Source organism: Dromaius novaehollandiae, chromosome 2 (genome assembly GCF_036370855.1).
Source record: "Dromaius novaehollandiae isolate bDroNov1 chromosome 2, bDroNov1.hap1, whole genome shotgun sequence".
Lineage (NCBI taxonomy): Eukaryota > Metazoa > Chordata > Aves > Casuariiformes > Dromaiidae > Dromaius > Dromaius novaehollandiae.
The window spans coordinates 93,577,051-93,597,819 of record NC_088099.1 but is presented as its reverse complement, the minus strand read 5'-3'; the positions used below and the strand labels follow the sequence as shown (position 1 = coordinate 93,597,819).

At 35.7% G+C, this 20,769-nt stretch overlaps 1 protein-coding gene across 3 annotated transcripts in view; it reads right to left on the bottom strand.

Annotated features, from left to right (window-relative positions):
- ATP9B (ATPase phospholipid transporting 9B (putative)) overlaps positions 1 to 20,769 on the bottom strand; it is a 179,679-nt gene that overhangs the window by 70,421 nt on the left and 88,489 nt on the right. For all 3 annotated transcript variants that reach the window (XM_064506907.1, XM_064506908.1, XM_064506909.1), the window contains 2 exons: positions 19,865 to 19,940; positions 10,361 to 10,437 (listed from right to left, as the gene is read on the bottom strand). In XM_064506907.1, the coding sequence (XP_064362977.1) occupies positions 10,361 to 10,437; positions 19,865 to 19,940 (153 nt within the window). The remainder of the gene's footprint in view (positions 1 to 10,360; positions 10,438 to 19,864; positions 19,941 to 20,769) is intronic.

Sequence of the window (20,769 nt, the reverse complement as noted above, 5' to 3'; positions counted from 1 at the left end):
CATTAAGGGTGCACACAGAATTAAGCACTTTATCTTAGTTGTGATCACAATGTTCAGCCTATATTAAAACAAATACTATGTCCTGATGTGTATGCAACTTCCCCCCCTCTAGACATGCATCGTCGTAGAGCTAAGATCTCAGGTCGCATGACTCATGGTGGTTACTGAGCCATCAGTACTTACAGAAATACATAAGATTTCAATTATATAAATTAAGTGTTCTATATCCAAAACCACACAGAACATCTGTTTTTCTGTACTTGCTCTGGATAAAGAGAATACTAGCCTGCTAAAAGCCACCTGTAAAGCATGCAACAATCCAAATAAAAGATAACATAAAAGATCAGAAGAGTGTATTTCAAAAATGCTAATACAGAGCAGGTCTCAAAGACTGTAGCTTCTGACATTTCAAACAGACATCTTTAATGACAATAACTTTTAAAAAATATAATGAATATACTTTGAACATATTCATCACAAAAATTTCCATATTCCTCCTTACATAATTATTTTCAGTAATAAAAAAGAGAAGATTCAAAGAAATATGAAAAGAACTATTCAAATTACAGAAAAGGATGCAAGCATCCAAACAATTGATTTAGCTTTAAAAGAAAGATTAGAATGCCTCTTGATCATGACTTCAAGCATCTATCAGGGCAAAACCACCCAAATCTAAAACGCTCTGATCTATTTAATCTTCAGCTGGCCAAAGAAAGTAAATTTCAAAGTGAGTAACTTTCGGAACAGCTAACTATCTGAAATGGTTGATTCTCCACATAGGTGAAGTCTTGATTTAAAGGCTGACTCCTTAAGATATATGCTCAAGTTCAGCTATGCATTACTGGACTTGGAAGAGTGATGGAGGATAGTCAGGCCCTTGTTATGCAGGAAGTTGGACCAGGCGATTGCAGTTGATCTCAGGATACAAAGTAGCAGTGCAATTTAACTTTCAGACTCTCCTGGACCAGGGGAGAAATAGAAGTGACTACAATGACTCTGTTCTTGACAAGAACTCCTTTACTGAGTGATGTAAGAATAACACAAGTAAAAACCAAGAAACTAAATCCTTTCAATACATGCAGTATTCAGAACAGTCATCTGTGAAAGAGGTTCCCTTAACCAACACCTTAAAAGAACTAAGGTTTTAGTTCCAAGGAAATCAGGGGATGCTCCTGCCTGTTTTGAGATTAAAGTTTTAATGAGACAATAAAAATAATTAAAAAAAAATCAATCCTTAAACTTTAAAAACATGCACTATGTATTACAAATTTAAATAGTATGACACCCTCCTTATAAGGAGGGAACCAAAATCATACTAAATTTCAACAAATGTAAGAACCAACAGCCAACTGACCCAAGTAAAATAAGGCTTCAGCTGTAATTCTACTATTGTTTTTTCCTGTAGTTTAAATTATACTAAAATACAACTGATCTATTTTAACTTCCAAGCTTGACTTCACATCTGAGTATACATGTCCATGCAGCTATGAACAATTAATGGATTTTAACACACATGAATAGAATGTTTGGAAAGACAAAGTGAAGAAAATATATAAAAGAATTAGAACAAGATGCAAATACATATTAAACACAGTGTACGCCTACCAGACATACCCAGCATGTAACACAGAATGTTTTTCAGCTGATATATAGGAAACATGAATATAATCCTTGAAGACAAACAAGATAAAAATTTTTCCAAAGTCACTTAGCCAAGTCACTTAGCCAAGAGGCTAGGTGTACACTAAATCTACCACAGCCAATCTGACAACAACGTTAATGGACTGAAATGTATATCAATACAGTATGTAACAAATATCATAATAAAAGTCAGAATTATAGCAGGTTTTTTTAAGAAATAATGTGCATCTTAAAAATATTCTATTTTATGCTAGTAAAAATACAATCAGACAGACTGTTTATTCTTATATAATAAGGAAATGCAAGCATCTCTAACTTACTCTCCAAGTAAGTTTGAGAATGATAAACAAATGGCTTAGTAATGTCTGAAACTGAAATGATTTAATTCTAGATTACTATTTTTGCAACTCACAATACTCTGTACCCACTTACTACCTCCCTTAGAAGTCCCCTCACTTCTAAAGTACTATAAAATATCCAACTGCCAGGAGAACTATTTAATTCATAAGCTTACTACTCATTGATTTTGTAGACTACTTTTCAAACAATTGTTAAAAGTATTAAATAAAGATATTAGGCACACTTGACCTTCTATACGGTCTGTATTTCAGCTCCAAGTTATGAGAACTGTAAATTTTAAGGATGCGCATGTGCATCTTTATTCAGGAATGTATGTAGAACATAGTTCCACAATTAAGTTTAAAGGTTTCACTCCCCCAAAAATACACTGATGAAAATGTATTACCTTTTGTAGAACGATAAAACATCAAATGTTTGGACACATACATTTTACCCCAAATCATGCTTTTTGGTCTAGTCAGCTACAGGTGGGGAAAAAAAGTATTTCTGGGGGATAAGCAACACATTTTTGCCATACCATAGCTTGATTTACTTTAAAGGAGTTCCGTGGGCTGTTTTGTGAGATTAATCTGTTCCTGGGACCACTGCAGAAATGGCCTACTCCACTACTGATCCTTCCTAAAATGCCAGTATGAAGTGATTGAATTGCTGTACCGAATTCAGAAGCATTCTCATTTAAAACCTGCTAAAACAGAACAAAGTCCAAATAAACTTTAAGTTGGAGTCTCCCAAATGTGAAGTGAAATCTCAGATCATCATCAAGTAAAATTCTTGGTGAAAACAACAAAAGAGTAGTAACTAAAAATATGTAGTAACAAAAATGACATAACTCTGATTTAGACAGGCTTATGGCTAGTGACTCACATTCTGGAACAGACAATTATTTTCCTCTTATATTCTTATAAGAGGGAATAGGCTGAACATCGGAGTTTTACAGCTATGAGTAAAGTCTTCGGCTTAGTGAAATCAATGGAAGAGTTTGTCACTAACTCTAAAGTATACAGAAGAGGATTTTACCCAGCACTGCATATACTTTGCCTTGCAATAGGACTGTAAGAAAAAGTGGAACCTGGTGATGCAGAAGATAACTAATTCAACATCCATGTATCGAGTTCATAGTACTATTAACATATAAAAGACAATCTACTCATTTCAGTAGTTGAGCAGCAATTAGTTTGACTGAGTCAGGTGGTGTATAGTGATGCATTCCATCTTGTTATATGCTTCAGCTACAAAATTATATGTAGCCTGAGAAGATCTATCAGGTGACTGCATATGCCAATTTCCTAACACATCTAATGGTTGCTTTCAGAAGAAATCTCAAGTCGGGGTGCAGGTTATTCCAGGACATTTTTAACTTGTGAACTGATAGCACGTCACATTATGGAGCAACTTTTACTCTAACCCAGGGATACAACAGCAAAGCAGATAAACAAGTGATGATCTAGTTATGTTATTTTCTGGATGCTAAAGAAAATACATTAGGATCAGGTCTGCTCTAAGGCTAAGGACATCATGTGCGCACAAACCCAATAGTAACAGTATTTCAGATATACTAGCACTCTAACACTAAGTTGGACATCATTTCTCATACAACACCTTAGATTCACCACTTTAGGTTACTGAATTTTTCTTCCTCTGATCTCTTGTGACTTGGTTTCCCATTTGTAATATTATCATTTTATTACTTTCGGAGAAAAGAATATAAAGGCGAAGACTATAAAAAAATAAACTGCTATTTGAGAAGCACAGGTATTGCAGATAAGAATGCCCTGAGTCCATGAAAATTACAATTGCCTCTTCAGACAACAGCTGAATAGCATGCAGGAAATACAGTATGAGACCGTACAAGAAAACCAGAACAACTCATTAAGTTGTTTTGTACCTAGCAAATTCTGTCCACCTGCATGCTCAAACAAGTCAATCAACTTCCAAGTGTTTACTGAGACTTTGCTCTCCACTTCCAATGTATGTTTCTCATTGTTTTACAGTGATATAAATGTAGTATTTCTTCTAGTTTTCTATAAATAAGTAAAACTGAAAACCTTAATTCCACTATGTGTAACTATACTTTTTTCACACTAGTCATCATGAGGATTGAAATCTTTAGTTCCCCACTTTGCTGTTTCAGTTAATGGAGTTACTGGTGACAATACAAGTAGATATTCATGCTGGCTGCTCACAGTGAAGGAAGGACACAAATCTTGCTATCAGTTTGCCAAGACATCGATCAGAGTTTCCAGGTGTCAACATTCCTGGGTTTTGAAAGAACAATAGTGGCTTCTCTGCCATTCCACCCTTCCTTGGAAAGACTTCCTTTGCTGTCCTTCTTATCTGACACCATTCTGCCGATCCTCACCAAGACACTCAAGTCTTTGGGAGAGGTTGTTCAGTCAGCGCTACTGCATTATTAACTGAAACAAACTAAGTATGAGAATTCCCCTATGAATATAAAGGAATTGATAGGATCAGGACTATTTGCAGATACATGGAATGCAGTATTAGCACTTTTCTCTTAATGAGCTCTCTTCTCTCAGCAAAAGAAAGAAAGTAGCAAGAGATGGGACGCAGAGGAAGGAGAAACTTAGAGGTAAGCACGCAGTTAAGTACTTCCTTGGACTGAGGTTCTGGTTAGAGAAGGTAAACTAAGTTATTTTGACTACTTACTACCTGCAGGTGAGAACTTTCTTTATATTGTCGCATATGAGAGGAACTCTTAAGAGTATTAAGCACAGCAGAGCTAACTCCAATAAAAAGAAAGTGCTACATAACTTTTGCTTGTTAACTAACTTTTTCTTCTTTTAAATTGCTCTGTGTCCTAAGATCTATAAATCCTTGAAACATCTCATTAAGAGATACATAGCAGTTTTTTACAGAGGTTATGCTTCTATTCTAGGCCCTACATGTAAAACAATCATAGAAAGTTATTTCTGTCTCCCTTGTCAAATGGACTATGAAGAATATCAAATGGCCAATTTAAGAAGAAAAAACATGCAAGAGAAGTTATTTGGCTCTCAGGGCAGCAGCGTGGCAGCAGAATAAAGTCAATGCATTTCTAAGGCCTTTCTGAAGCCCTCTGGGGAATAGCAACTATTGTTTTTATTGTCTGATGGTGTTTCCATGGGGTTTCCAGTTCTCCTTCCTCAGTCTATATCTTACATGTAAGATATATGAGGCGATTCTCCTTCTGTTAAGGAGAAGAACAGTGGTATGGTAGAGAAAAGTTACTACTGTTAATATATGTACTCATGAACACAGAAATGCAAGTCTGACTCAGTAACATCAATCTTAGAGGTGGAACTGATGAGAACAGTTTGCTAGTGCAACCACAGTATGTTGGACAACCAAACTTGAGGACATTCAAAAAACCTGTCAATGCAAGAAAAACGCATATTTTGAGTACTGGAAATCCTAAGCTGACAGGGTAAATTTGTGGTGATGTGGTATGGGTTTCCAGAATGATATGAATCTGCTCCAGCCACTGTTTCACTCCAAATAGAAGAAATTGGGGGGGGGGGGGGGGCGGGGGGGAGGCTGCAGAGGGGTGTTTTTGTTTATAGGAACTACTTTCAAAAAAATATCCTCATAAAATGGGGGGGAGGGAAGAGAGAAGCAGCAGCAGAGAGAAACATTTTACATGTAGAAAGGTAGATCTGATCAGCAAAACACCAAGAAGAAAAGTTTTCCAGCAGTGGAGAAATAGGCAAAGCAATCTTACCTAAGTTTACTAGAATAAAACCATTTATTATTTCCGGCTCATCAGTGAACCTGTTTTCAAGTAAACCAGGTCAACAAAAAGCAGAAAGCAACACCAGTTCTCAGATTTTCATCTATTAAAAAAAAAAATTACAAATCATCAAAGCACCAGCCACTAGACATGCAGTGTTTAGCTTTCAGGCTATCTAATAGTTAGGGAAAAGAATAAACAATATTACTATTTTTATGAACATTGAATGGTTACTATGAAGTTTTACATCTGATATTAAAACATTACAGCAGATGTAGATTTCCATCATATAAGGCAAAAAAAAAAAAAAAAAAGTGTTTTGAATGCTCCTTACAAGGATTAGCAATATAAAAACTGTTTTTGTACTAATCTCAAGCACACTAGGCAGATTAAATGCTGTATCTCCTTAACAGACCCTATTCATTTCTCAGTAGTTCTACTTATAATAATTTCTACTCATTTAGATACAGCTCAACACAGATTCTGAATACGTATTTACTGCATAGGTCAAATCATTTTAAGGTTTCAGTCTTAGTATGCAAAATATATTCCCTCAAAATCATTTCCTTCTCTCTCCAAGTACATCTTGCTTTTTCACCTTTACCTGCAAAATCTGTTTCTGATGATGGATACAGGACTACTTTCACAGAAGTGCTGTCCTAGCAAAGTTGCTTTCTACAAACAACAAAACTACAAAAGCAGTTATAAATTTAGATAAAAACTACTCTGCACTTTAAATAGTAAGAATGAGGACATTGCAAAATGCGAGAGAAAATAAATAAATAATCTTAGTTTGTTAATTTCCCCCTTGGTTAATTAACACCTATAAATGACCTTTAGCATTGACAAGTCCAACTTCATCCAGAAAGCCAAGGTTTAAGCACATCTATCCAAATAGGATTGATTACTGATTACAGCATTGTGAAGAGCACAATTCAATCTGATTTTTTTTTTCCTTTAAAGGCTGGAACTGCATTCCATAGTAAGCTGACGTGACTGCCAATGAGGTAGAATGCATAGAGTCATTACACTACAATAATGTTGATGTTACCATTTCTACATTTATCTAAAGCACAAAACGTATATCATTTTAGACTGAAATTAAACCTTGCCAGACATAATTTTTCTTTATATTGTTTGGAATTAAAAACATATTAAATTGATCCATTATGAAAATTCTCTTTTCCCTCTCTGCATTTTTCAGACCATGTCTGCATCCTTAGGCAATGAAACCATTTTTACAATTGTAATAAAACAAAAGTGTTGAATTTAAGTTAAGAAAATTGTTGCCTGAATGACTAAATAGTTCAAACATAATAAATTCTAAACTTAACATACAAACAAACTGCATGCTTGAACAGGTACATACATTTCACAATTTTTGATATATAAGATTACTTAAACTTATTTCAATTTTAGTCTTCTGCTCAGTGCTTACAGAACAGGTTTGCAAATTTGCCAGAGAAATCCAGTTTATAGTACAAAGTACAGCAGCAATGTTACCCTCCAATAAGAAATAGGATTGAAGCATCTATCTTACAATTGTATTTCAAAGAAGAGCCTAATAATGAAAGTTACACGCCCATGTATTTCTTGCTAGTTCCTTGCCATTGAAGTTTCAGTTTGGCAGTGTAAATTGAGACACTCAGATCTGTGTTTGCTTTCTCCCAAACTCAAAAGATATGAGTGCCACCGAACTATATCCCCACCTAGAGCATATCAATACGTTTTGCAACGAAATCTCAAGAATACGCTTGCACTTTAAAAACCATCTCCAAACCATATTTGGAAGAATTCTTTAGAGCAGAAGAGAAAGCAGACTTATCAGACTTAATTCCTCTGTAGTTTATAGCAATACAGTTGATGAATTTAATTCCAATTCTAACTGTTTCAACAATAGCTTGGTGCAGACTTTTTGTCTGTTTGAATCTTTAATCTCTCAATTGTAATATCCCTTCTAATCTCAAAGACTATTTTAGACTCCATTTGCCTTCTTTTTTGCTCCAAATGCTAAGCACCCAACTTAAGGTCTAAACATTATTGTCACACTTGAGAAAGAAGAGAAAGATTCCCTTTCGCACATCCACAGAGGAGGAACGAACTCACTTCAGCTGTCCTACTTGCTCTGCTACCTGCAACAAAGCTAACCAGCACAAAATAGAACCTATAGACAGTAGATGTCTGATCCTCCAGAAGCATGCAAACCGATCTCATCCCATGGTAGAAAATACAGAGTAAGATGCTAACTCCTCAAAAAGGTAGAGTTAAAAATGCATGTAAAAATGTACACTAGGTTGACAATTACTTTCCACACCAAAATACTGTATTTTATCACTTACTCATCTGTGATGGCAATAGTGTTTTCTGTGATAAGTTCAGTTCCCAAAGCCATCCTTATTTGTCATACTACTTGTGTAGTAGGCTACTGCTTGAATAGGGATATTCAGTTCATAGAGGGGAAAAAACACACAGAACTCATTTTCATTATTTACAAACTAATGTGAAAGATTGGTTGATGTATGGTCTTTAAAAATAGTTTCAAGAGAAAGCCTTCACCTGTTCAGTCCAATGCTAATGTCAGAATTTTTGAAATATTTAATAGAGTAACTAACAAGAGAGACATTTAAAGCAGGCCATTTTACATATACTATATTAAGCTTCATTCTTTTCATTTAGTAGATTCCTAGCAGCTAAATATGGTACAAAGCAAAGGACTAAGTATCTCTGAAGAACAAATGTAGGTACATAGAATATCCCATACCCTAGAAGATCAATGATTCCTCAAAAATCCTTTGGATAACTAGTGAGTGCAGCTTATTTATACAAGCATCATCTGTCTTATCAGTTGCAGATGAAATGTTATTTAAAAGCATGATTTATAAGTGTCCAAAAGTTAACTGATTTAGATATTCTTCACTGTACTGATATTGCAATATATCCCAGATGTTGTTATTAAGATTTTGGCAAGGTGGTGGAGGGGGGAAGTGGTGTTCCATTTTGCTTCTTTAAAGCTTCACGAAAATTATACATTTATTTATGTTGACATTGCAGACGAAAGAACACAACTTTTAATTGTTAGCAGCTGTAATATTAAAGTATTGTGCAAGCGAAGGCGGTACATGTATTGTCATAACATGAAAAACCATGCTGCAGCTTGTCAGCATGCTACCAGATCTCTTTATTGTAGGCTTATCTGCTACTTAATCTTTTGTTTATGAAAATTTGGAGCACCTCATTTTAATATTACTAGTCATTCTAAATTCTCAGAATATTTTAAACAAATCCTGTTATCCTTTATCAGTTTTCTGCGCAAAACATTCATGCAAAAAACTGATAAGCATTTACTAAAAATCTAATACCCTCCAGTGTCTCTTGAATTTATGTAAATCATGTTACAGTTATTAACTACTCTATTACTTTAACATATTAAATATTTTCATTTTAAACACCTGTGAGTTATTTATTAGTCAAAAGTTATTCAGAATTTTTGAAGAAGGGTTCTTTTAGTAAAGGGCTCAGCTTTATCATCAGATGGAAGAGAAAATTACACACCATAAACATTCTGATTCCATTTTACCCTATTATTTTAAAATGTAGGTTACAAAGATTAAAATAATAAAAGGTCATTTTAATCCACATAATAGCACATATCACCTGTCTGTCAATGAGACATTTAAAAGCATCTCTTTATTAAAAATAAATCAATACACTCAAGGGACTGCAATAACTGCTTCAAGCAATTTGTATTATCATTTCATTCTTGATGTTCCTACTCAGACTAACTTATTATGAATGGTGTGAAAATGACAACCTGTCAAAATTGATTCTTTTTTTTTTTTTTTAGCCTCTTGCAAGAATTTTTTCCTTTCTTAATATAATTAAGTATCTTCTTTCTAAATACAGGTCTACGTTGTAAGATACAGTCTATAACTGAAGTTTTATCTCTTCATAATGAGTTTTTTTCCCCCCCATTAGCTCTTTGTTTCATCAGCAATGTTTCTATTTGCGTTGCTTTGAACTGGAAGAACCTTGTACAGAAGGAAGCACTCATCCTTTTGGTACCTCTCCAGCAGACAAAACTCGAAGATATTTTCATTGCTAGCAAAAATCCCTGGAAGAACATTCTGGGTACTGACTGGAACCTCACTTATCTCACTCTCCTTCCTCTGGGAGTCAGTATAACTTTTAGTAGTTTAAGTGTTATAAGCATTCCTTAAAAATATTGTGTAGCTTTGGTCAAATAGTTCTCTCAGAACTTTTTTCTGTAAAGCAGGAATTAATAACTAGCTGAGATACAGAAATATAGAAATCTGAAGATGCACATTTATACTTCAATGACAAATACTTTCATTAGTACCTGTATCAGTCTTATTTAAATGACACAGTACATCTAAAATTAATTTTACTTCTGAAATGAGCCCCAGAATAATTTAGCCTCCTAGGCTGAATGAATTCTGCCTAAGTGAACTTCTTATACCAAAAAAAAGTGAACTTCTTGTAACAAAAGTTGAAGTCAGTCCAGCACACACGAAATACGTGCGAATAAAAGTTTGTAGGTCTTGGGGTTTAGGTATGCCTATTTTAAGTTTTAGGAAAACAAAGGTAGCAGATCACATAGTAAGCCTAACGTACCTTGTTTTTTGGATTGGATGTGTTCATTACACTTCGAGTCTCTTTCCCTGTGTAAATGACAACACCAATTACAGTTCCTGGGCAGGGGGAGAAGAAAAAGAAAAAATGTAAATCAGAGGTGTCAAGTAAGTAGCTAAGAAAAAAAGTTAGCAGAATAAAAACCTGCAATAAATTACAGTCCTTCAAACAAAGCAATTTTATAAGGAAAAACCCAGACATTTATACAATGCACACAATAACATGAACATTTCTTTCCCTAGACTCTGTAATAAAGGATCATTATCACTTTTTCAAAAGTTAACATTCACAGAATGACAACCTGCTTTCATTCTTTTCAATGGAAGCAACACTTTATATGTAACTGGTTAAAAATTTACACTCAAACTTAAAACTGTCTCAAATTGTTTTAGGAATTTTAACATACAGTAGAAGTAGCTGCCCTTCACAAGGAATACAGAAATGAATACAGTAGTGCTGAATACACACCGGACACAAATTGCCTGCTATGTCATCTATGGTGACTTAAAATTTAGTCCACCCATTTCATCACCTTCATAAAATCTAATAAAGAAATAGTCACCTGTTATATTAATATAAAAATAATTCTTCCATTCCAATTATCTTTCAGTCATCAATTTTTACCTGATGGTATAGGAAAACCCGGTTTCAGCATCACTGAATTCATTTCTTTAATAAAGAAAAACTTAGATTTCTATTAATATCCTAGTATCATTCTTTCTGGCATAACATAAAATCCTTGTTTTGTTTTTTCAGGTGACTCAAAATAGTCTTATGGAAGTTCAACCAATTACGTGACAATTGTAGTTGTCTTTATCCTAGAAAAAACACCAGTACATCTTGTCAGCACCACACTGCTCAGAAAATTTTATAGGGTAGCAGTATTACACTTTTGTCTGACATTAACTTGCCTTTTGTAATCAGGACCACACGTAAGGTCTGCTATCACTATTCTTGCAGCATAACAGGCTATAAAGATTTGAAAGAACATACCAAGAAAAAAGATCAAAAGATGAAAGGTAAAGATGCTGATGTTAAAGACAGGAAGTCTCATTTATTCAAAAGTGAAAATGCAAGTAAAAGCCTTGAATTCATATACAAAACAAGTGATCACGCATTGTATCTTTTAGACCATTAGAAATCATATTTTTCTATTATTTTCCTCTTCATATTAAGTCTTCTTCTTAAGACTTCCCTGGACATAACATTTTCCCCAAAACTAGTGTGCCTCTGTTGACAGTTCCGCATGCAGATCTGTACATTAGTATATAGGTAACATGCCCCCCCCAACGCTCCAAAATTGTTTGATTTTCATAAAAAGGTTAGTCACTGATACATAATTTCTGAGCTCTTGCTACTGGCTTCCAAACCAATGCCCAAAATCTGCCTGGGGCACTTTCTTTTGGAGGTATCTTGGAACCTGATTCCCATCCATCTTTTACAACCACACTGAATTATACTATACATGGATTTCCATTCTCCCCCCCCCGCCCCAATAACTATCTGGTTTTGAAAAATGTTTAGTTTAGTAAAAGCTGGGAACAAGTTCCTCTGTTCCCTGTGTCGCTTTCCTCATGAGTTTCAGTAAGCTACTATGGTGCAGCTCAGAAAAAGAACTGTTCTACTTGCCTGTTGCTTTACTGCTTGAAAAGTTGGTTTCAAAGATGAACATCAGCTAAAACGCATTACGACTAGTGACACCACTAGAACAAACATGTGGGCCTAGACAAAGAGGCTAAAAAAGGTGGTGGTGTAGGATTACGCACAAATAATCAGGCATACTCTGAATCCAGCATGTGATCATATTAGTTCTTGAGTGATATCAAAAACTATGTGAACCATATAAAAAGAGTGCTCAAATTCATAACAATCATGTGCAGAACCTGGCACAAAACAGTGCTTTTTACAGTTGTGCAATTATATAAATTGTTCCATTCTTATCTAAAGTGACTTTGCAAGACTGATACCTGCCCCAGTGATCACAAATTTCCATTAATATAATTCTGCTCTTAATAGATCTCTCAGTGGGTCTTGGAAAACAGCATTATGTTGTTTACCAGTTTGAGACACATTGATCATTACAGTAAATCGAGAGCAGGAAGGAAAACTCCGTAATGTAGTGAAACCTTTGACACTTAAATTTAACTGAGGACTTCCTCTCTCCCTTTTCAAAAGAAAATCTACCAAAATTTTCAGTAAAATGAACACCACAATAAGTGATGTCACAAACAAATCATTTGACCAATTTGTAACTGAATTAGAGATAACTTAAGAGGTTTTCAAAATATTTAATGGTTTAAATTCTTTGGATATATTTAAAGTTATTTCTTCAGTGATTGCATTTTCTGAAGTCTTCACTAACCAAAAACTCCTTTCCTTCAGGGACTATTAAAAAACAAAGGGCATAATCTCTAGCAAGCAAATGGAAAATTCACTTATTTAAAGATGGCTTGAAATATAGATCAGCAACATCCAAAAAGAGGCAAAATGTTCAACAAAAATTAATTCCCAGAATTTCCAGATTTTTTAATCATCATATGATGTATATAAACAAATCATGCCTAAACAGTGAGAATTCCACAGCAATAATACACATGCATATTACGAATGGTACACAGGACCTCCCATCTTCTTGCTACCATTTTTAAACTCACTGAGATGTTGCCTGTAAGTAGAAAAAAGGTGGAATATTTTTTGCTATCCTCTTTAAGAAGAACACAAGGATGGCTGCATGCTTTGGACTTAAGAGACAGGCTTTGATTTCCAGCTTTGCCAAATGCTTCCAGCAAAATAGTCTTTGTGCTTCCTGCAGTTCAAATAAATGTTTGCACACAGTATCTAAATCTCTGTCAGGGCTTTTAATAGCAAGGAGCAGAAAACACTTCAAATTTGGCAGCAATAATGAACTCCATTTGTGTATCTAAACTTTTAGTCTTGAAATCAGAACCTTGGGATGAGTACACTGGAATACAAGATATACCAGGTGTGACAAAATTATCATAAAAATGCTTTTTAATTTAGCTTAAAGAGGTTAGGAGATAATACTGAAAACAGTTAAAGTCAACACCTCCCAAATGTACAAATTTGGGAAATCTTACTCTTCCAAACTTTATTTGTAGATATAAAAAGGCAGCACAGAATTTTGTTCTTGAGTTGACAGTATACAATTTTGCTGAAACATGAATTTTTGGTTCCCAAAATTCAAAAAGAAAATAAAACTAGTTTTATAGTAAATACTTTTCTTGGGACTTGTACTGTTCTAGCAATAAGACCTTTTTTCACAAAGGTGTCTTTATTGTGGCATCCTGATATTTTCATGAGCTTTGGCATTCTGGATACAACATGTAGTTGATAAGATGCATTGAATCCTTTATATACTCACATTTACCGTTACTGATCTGCAAGATTATTGATTTGTGGTCTCTCTCCTCTAAAACTGTTGGGACATCAGCAAGCAGACCCAAAGTTTTGTGAGGTATTCCCTACATAATTCCCCTAACACCTTTCCTATCCTGACCTTGACCCTCCATATCACCCTTACTAATAGTAGTGGCACGTAGCTTGGGGATATGAGGCTCTCCTACCTAATGTAATGTGTTTTATGTAATATGTCAAAGGAAATGCCCGGAAATTCAGCACTCATTTAAACATTGAAAGGAGGAAAATGGGATGCAGCTGAGAAACAGTGGCTTCAAGGAAAGGGCTTCTCAGAAGCACATAGGGCAAAACTTGGAGGAAACATCCTAGCAGATCTCTGCCCCACAGTCCTGATCCTCTACAGAGATTTTCCTTAAGATGTAAATTCAGATCAATACAGAGGCTTGCCAATGGCTGAATGAGCTAAATCTCTGACTCCACCACCCAGTAGATTCACAGGGGGAATATTTGTGATCACTGCTCTGTTTCTTTTTCCTCCTTTTGCCTCCCACTTACCTACTCCTCTCCCAGCTTATGGAATAAGGGTATCTATGTGTGAAGACAGGAAGGCTTTGAAAAGAAAAAGCGCGGACAACAAGGGAAGAGAACAAGCCTGATAAAAAACACTGTATTGAAGAAGGAGCACATCCAGGAAAAGGCTTAATGGAAACAACCAAGCAAATCATCCACAGAGTAAAAGCAGTGGGATTCCCAAGAAAAATACCATTTCCTCCTGCTTTTTCTCATACAACTAGTTACTCCTCAGATAACGTTTGGTCCTGTCTTTTCCTTGATGCTGCTTGATCTTGTGTGATACAAAATCTTATTTGTGCCTAATGCTGTGAAACTATGTATTTCCCCTTTAAACTGTGTAAGTTTATAGTAGGCAAAAAGGCAAACGTGAAACTGAACTGAACATCATAGCATCCACTGTAATGCCTTTACACATAAGAAATTGGACATCTTGCATTTTTAAAAATACACACAATAAAATGAATACTCCAAGTCAGGAAGAAAGAGAAGCTCCTACCCCCCCAATTTTCCTTCTTCCTATGCAAAAATCTTCTTTTAAATTAAGTGTAGGTTTTGTATTGGCACTTCAACTGTATATGCCTTTCCTGGGTGTCTGTGGCAAAGTTCCCCATCTCCACAGCAGAGACGGACAGCAGCAGCCAAGACAACAGCGTGGGTTGACTCAAAATGCTTTATAACAACCTCTGAGGTACTGGCAAGGGTATCACAGCAGTCCCAAGTACTGCGGGTGACATAGGTGACGTACTCGCTCTGCTTGCTGACAGATGAAGTCCAAGGTACTTAAAGAGTACAGGAACACCTTGTTTTATTGTGCTTCTCTATTGTGCTTCACAGATATTGCGGTCTTTACAAATTGAAGGTCTGTGGCAACCCTGCGTCGATCAAGTCTATCAGCACCATTTTTCCAACAGTACGTGCTCACTTTGTGTCTCTGTCACATTTTGGTAATTCTCACAATATTTCAAACTTTTTCATTATTATTATTATATCTGTTATGGTGATCTGTGATCAGTGATCTTTGATGTTACTATTGTAATAGTTTGGGGGCACCACAAACCATGCCCATCTAAGATGGCAAACTTGATCAATAAATGTGGCGTGTGTTCTGGCTGCTCCACTGACCAGCTGTTCCCCCGTCTCTCTCCCTCTCCTCCGGCCTCCCTATTCCCTGAGACATGACAATACTGAAATTAGGCCAATTAATAACCCTACAATGGCCTCTAACTGTTCAAGTGAAAGGAAGAGTCACACATCTCTCACTTTAAATCAAAAGCTAGAAATGATGAGGCTTAGCGAAGAAGGCATGTTGAAAGCTGAGACAGGCCGAAAGCAAGGCCTCTGGCGCCAAACAGCTAGCCAGGTTGTGAATGCGATGGAAAAGTTCTTGAAGGAAATTAAAAGTGCTATTCCAGCGAACCCATGAATTATAAGAAAGCAAAATAGCCTTATTGCTGATATGCAGAAGGTTTTAGTGGTCTGGATAGAAGATCAAATCAGTCACAACATTCCCTTAATTCAAAGCCTAATCCAGAGCAAGGCCCTAACTCTCTTCTATTTTATGAAGGCTGAGAGAGATGAGGAAGCTGCAGAAGAAAAGTCTGAAGCTAGCAGAGGTTGGTTCATAAGGTTTAAGGAAAGAAGCCATCTCCATAACATAAAAGTGTAAGGTGAAGCAGCGGGTGCTGATGTAGAAGCTGCAGCAAGTTATCCAGAAGATCTAGCTAAGATAACTGATGAAGGTGGCTACACTAAACAACAGATTTTCAGTGTAGACAGAACAGCCTTACCTTGGAAGAAGATGCCATCTAGGACTTTCATAGCTAGAGAGAAGTCAGTTCCTGCTTTCAAAACTTCAAAGGACAGGCTGACGCTCTTGTTAGGGGCTGATGCAGCTGGTGACTAAGTTGAAGCCAATGCTCATTTACCATTCTGAAAATCCTAGGGCCCTTAAGAATTATGCTAAATCTACTCTGCTTGTGCTCTACAAATGGAACAAGAAAGCCTGGATGACAAGACATCTGTTTACAATGTGGCTTACTGAGTATAAGCCCACTGTTGAGACCTACTGCTCAGAATAAAGATTCCTTTCAAAATATTACTGCTCATTGACAATGCACCTGGTCAACCAAGAGCTCTAATGGAGATGTACAACAAGACTAATGTTGTTTTCATGCCTGCTAATACAACACCCATTTTGCAGCCCATGGATCAAGGAGTAATTTTGACTTTCAAACCTTATTATTTAAGAAATACATTTCATAAGGCTATAGTAGCCATAGACAGTGAAACTGCTGATGGATCTGGGCAAAGTAAATTGAAAACCTTCTGGAAAGAATTCACCATTCTAGATGCCACAAAGAACATTCATGATTCATGGGAGGAGGTCAAAATATCAACATTAACAAGAGTTTGGAAGAAGCTGATTCCAACCCTCATGGATGACTTTGAGGGGTTCGAGACTTCAGCAGAGGAATTAACTGCAGATGCGGTAGAAATAGCAAGAGAACTAGAATTAGAAGTAGAGCCTGAAGATGTAACCGAATTGCTGCAATCTCATGATAAAACTTTAATGGATGAGGAGTTGCTTCTTATGGATAAAGAAAGTGGTTTCTTGAGATGGAATCTACTCCTGCTGAAGATGCTGTGAACATTGCTGAAATGACAAAGGATTTAGAATATTACATAAACTTAGCTCATAAAGCAGCTGCAGGGTTTGAGAGGACTGACCTTAATTTTGCAAGAAGTTCTATTGTGGGTAAAATGTTATCAAACAGCATTGCATGCTACAGAGAAATCCTTCATGAAAGGAAGAGTCAATCAATGCGGCAAACTCCATTCTTGTCTTATTTTAAGAAATTGCCACAGCCACCCCAACCTTCAGCAACCACCACCCTGATCAGCAGCCATCAACACAGAGGCAAGACCCTCCATCAGCAAAAAGATTACGACTTGCTGAAGGCTCAGATGACGGTTAGCATTTTTTTAGCTATTAAATCTTGCAGATATAATCAATGACTGTAACAGGCCCATAGTAGGTACAGGGAAAGCAGAGGTACTTGCAAACTTATTTAAGGAGCTTCTACCTCTGACATCCTGACACAGTAGGCTCTGAGCAAGGCAGCTGATAATACTGTTACCAGCCAGGGATACGTGTTTTATTAACAAGAGTCCCAGTTGTCACAAATCTTGGAAATTCAATTATAAAGTCTAATTTTTTTTTAAACCATGAAATTCAAATTTAATTAGCTTAGCATCAAGTATCCTAACTTGGCTATGTACCAATCACCTTGGAAGTGAGACGAAAACAACTGAATGATACATCAGATACAACTGAATGAGACATCACCAAAACTAGAACACCTTTAACAATCTCCTGATTGTTCTACCTTATGGTCTTCACAATGGTATGCCCAGTCGCCTATAAGAACTTATAAATTCCTAATTAGATAAACTACAGACTGAAGGTAATCATTTCCCACTATTCATTAAAGGCCAAATCCTGTCAAATACTAAAATTACCTCCATAGAGATTCTGAGCAAATCTTAAGATCTGGATTTAAGATACCATACAAAACCAGCAAGTGTCTGATAGAAATTGTATATGCCAGGCAATTGCAGTACCTACATGAGAGCAGCACGTTATCACAGTAGTAAGTTGTGTTTAATGTATAAGATGACATCTATGGAATGAATGACAGGCCAAAGTTTAGATTTACAACACATTAAGTTAATGCCATAAAAATCAGTTATGCAAAAAAATTTGAAGTTTCCTGTGCAACCTTAATTCAACCAACGTGTGTATGCATACTATGACATCACTTTTAACTACATGGTTACGTGATATTTTATCTTCAAAAAGGGCCGGGATCTTGGAGAGCCATTCAACTTTTTTTTTTTTTTTTTTTTTTTTTTTTTAAACTTTGTAACATTCAACAAGTTGCTCTGACTTCCCCTTAAGAGTCCTATCACACTATTTAAAACCATGTTCAGACAAAAGAATTATCAATCTTTTCACATATTTTTCTACTGCCCTTATTAATAAGGGACTCAAGTCCTTCATGAACAATGTCCCTAAGACAAGTGGCAATATCTTTATTTCATAATCTTTAAGGTGGTGAGCTAAGGCGTAAATATTAAGGATCAACGTTACCACTAATTGGGGTGCCAGAGAGTCAGTTCAAGAGCCCTCAGACTTTGGCTACACTTTAAAACAAAATCAAATCACCCAGCCCCAAAATGAAAACACAAATAGTTTTCAACAGAAAAAAAGTCAGTATTTCCTAGCTTCAGAATTACTGATTTTACAAATGTATGCTCTTTGAATGTAGTTTCTCCTGTGTATAAGTTTGAGAAAAAGCAGATAAAAACCAAGTCTTGCAGTATTCAAATTTTAAATTTATAAATAGAATCTTTTTATGCTTGTTTACAGATCTTGGCTACTTAACTTAACAACTTAACTGATGACAACTGTATGCATCATCCATTTGACAGAACAATTTTAGAGAGAATAAGTTTCCGAGTGAAACTCAAAATACTTGCAGATAAAACCATCAAAGAATACCATGATATTTTCAGATTTTGGAAAGGAGTGCTCAGTTTCCTCTACTATATCCTTAAACTTGAACGCTTCCTCAAAACTCTCCAGCATATCTCTATCTTAACATTCTCCTCAATGATGTAAAGTCAGTCTCCAGTCTGAAGGCTTCTCCTTAAAGACTTCTTAGACCTTAGCTCTAGTTTCCCTCCAGACCCTTTATACTTTCTCTCCCTCCCTCCATACCCTCCTCTTGGCTAAATGGTTCCAATTCTGATTCGCCATTCTAAATTCCAGCTCCTTTTCAGAAATCATGCTCTCCCAATTCGTTATTCCCAGTGCTTTTGTGCAGAAGAATAGCTAGATCCCTTTCTACAGTCCTTTTGAATTTTCTTGTATAGAGCAAACACTAAAGAAAATCATTTTCTGCTCTTAAAAAAAGGTAATAATGGCTAAGTAAATACAGTATCTGATGTGAACTCATTAAAACAATGGAGTCTAAGTATTAGCAGTAATTCATGTGAGCCTCTCGATGAAGTTACATAATTATATAACTGATTAATTTCTGATTAAGATTTCTGCTGAAAACATTTTCAGCAAGCTCTACCCTCAGCATGGAGTCCACATAAAGAAAAACTCTAATACATACAAAAGCATGCTTGCTTTTTCAGCATGACACTACCCACACTGAGCTAAACAAAGAGCTTTATAACCTGAAGTTTTAATTAAAAGAAAAAGGTCAATGGCTTTCGTTATGGTACAAGGGACAGCACAACTGAAACAGCAAAATTTAAGTATAAAAAACTATTAAGGAGGATTAGAAAGACATGAAAACATGGTGAATAGCATGAGGAAAGCAGACAGCAAAGCAGCATGAGATTAATAGCCAGAGACACACAAAGATTTTCAAAAGTCATTAATATTTCACAATGTAAAATAAAGATATACTTTCACAGAGGAGTTTTAAAATACATTATCATCTTTGATATTGCAACACTTACCTGAAGCAACAACAGTGCTTGCCCATAACGTATTTTCTATGCTAAGGCTTTCATGAACTGCTGGATCACTGTCTTCCTGTTAAAAATATGAACAGCTAGTAAATCAAGATTACTAATAAGAGTCATAGTTGAGAACAATGCCAAACCATCTGAATAAGAATAACTTACACAGGATGTTTGCATCCTTATGTTAACCACTGTATAATAGTATTCACTACATATGCATTATTTGTGTGTATACACACATAAGAATTTTCCAAAAAGTGAAGTAACAATTGAAGTTAATATTACTTAAATCTAATTACGTTCAGAGAAAAACTCAGGTCTGTAGTGTTTTTTAAGGCACATGTCCTTATCCTCAGTTGTATCGAACTGCAGAACAGTTTATTCTGCAAAGCAATTAAGGTGAGTTAAGAACACTAAGCATCAAAAATTAATACCCTGTTCTCTCTGACAGTGTTAATTATCTATAGTTCATATGGTAAGTTATGGTCGTCATCACTTTGGAAACTTAATGACACCACAGCAACTTCAGGGAAGAATATTTAGACTTTTAAAAATGAAAGTACACTTGCGTTGTCTTACCATACATTTATAAAATATATCTCCAATAGAAAAATACTTCCAATAGGAAAATGCTCCCATGATAATTTAAACCTCTCTTTTCTTTCCTTCTTTCTCTTTTCTTCTCCTCTCTCCTCTCAAGCAATAATGGTCCACCGACTGATGAGAGAGTAAGTCTGTTTACAATTTGGGACATGTACAGATTTGTTGTTCATTAGCAGCTGTGAAATGTGCTGTTTACAAGTCCCCTCAACTACAGGAAACTTTAGGAGGCAGGTTATTTAAGTGTATTTGATCAAATTACAGATCATGTTAAACATTTTGCAGAAAGTGGGGGTGGA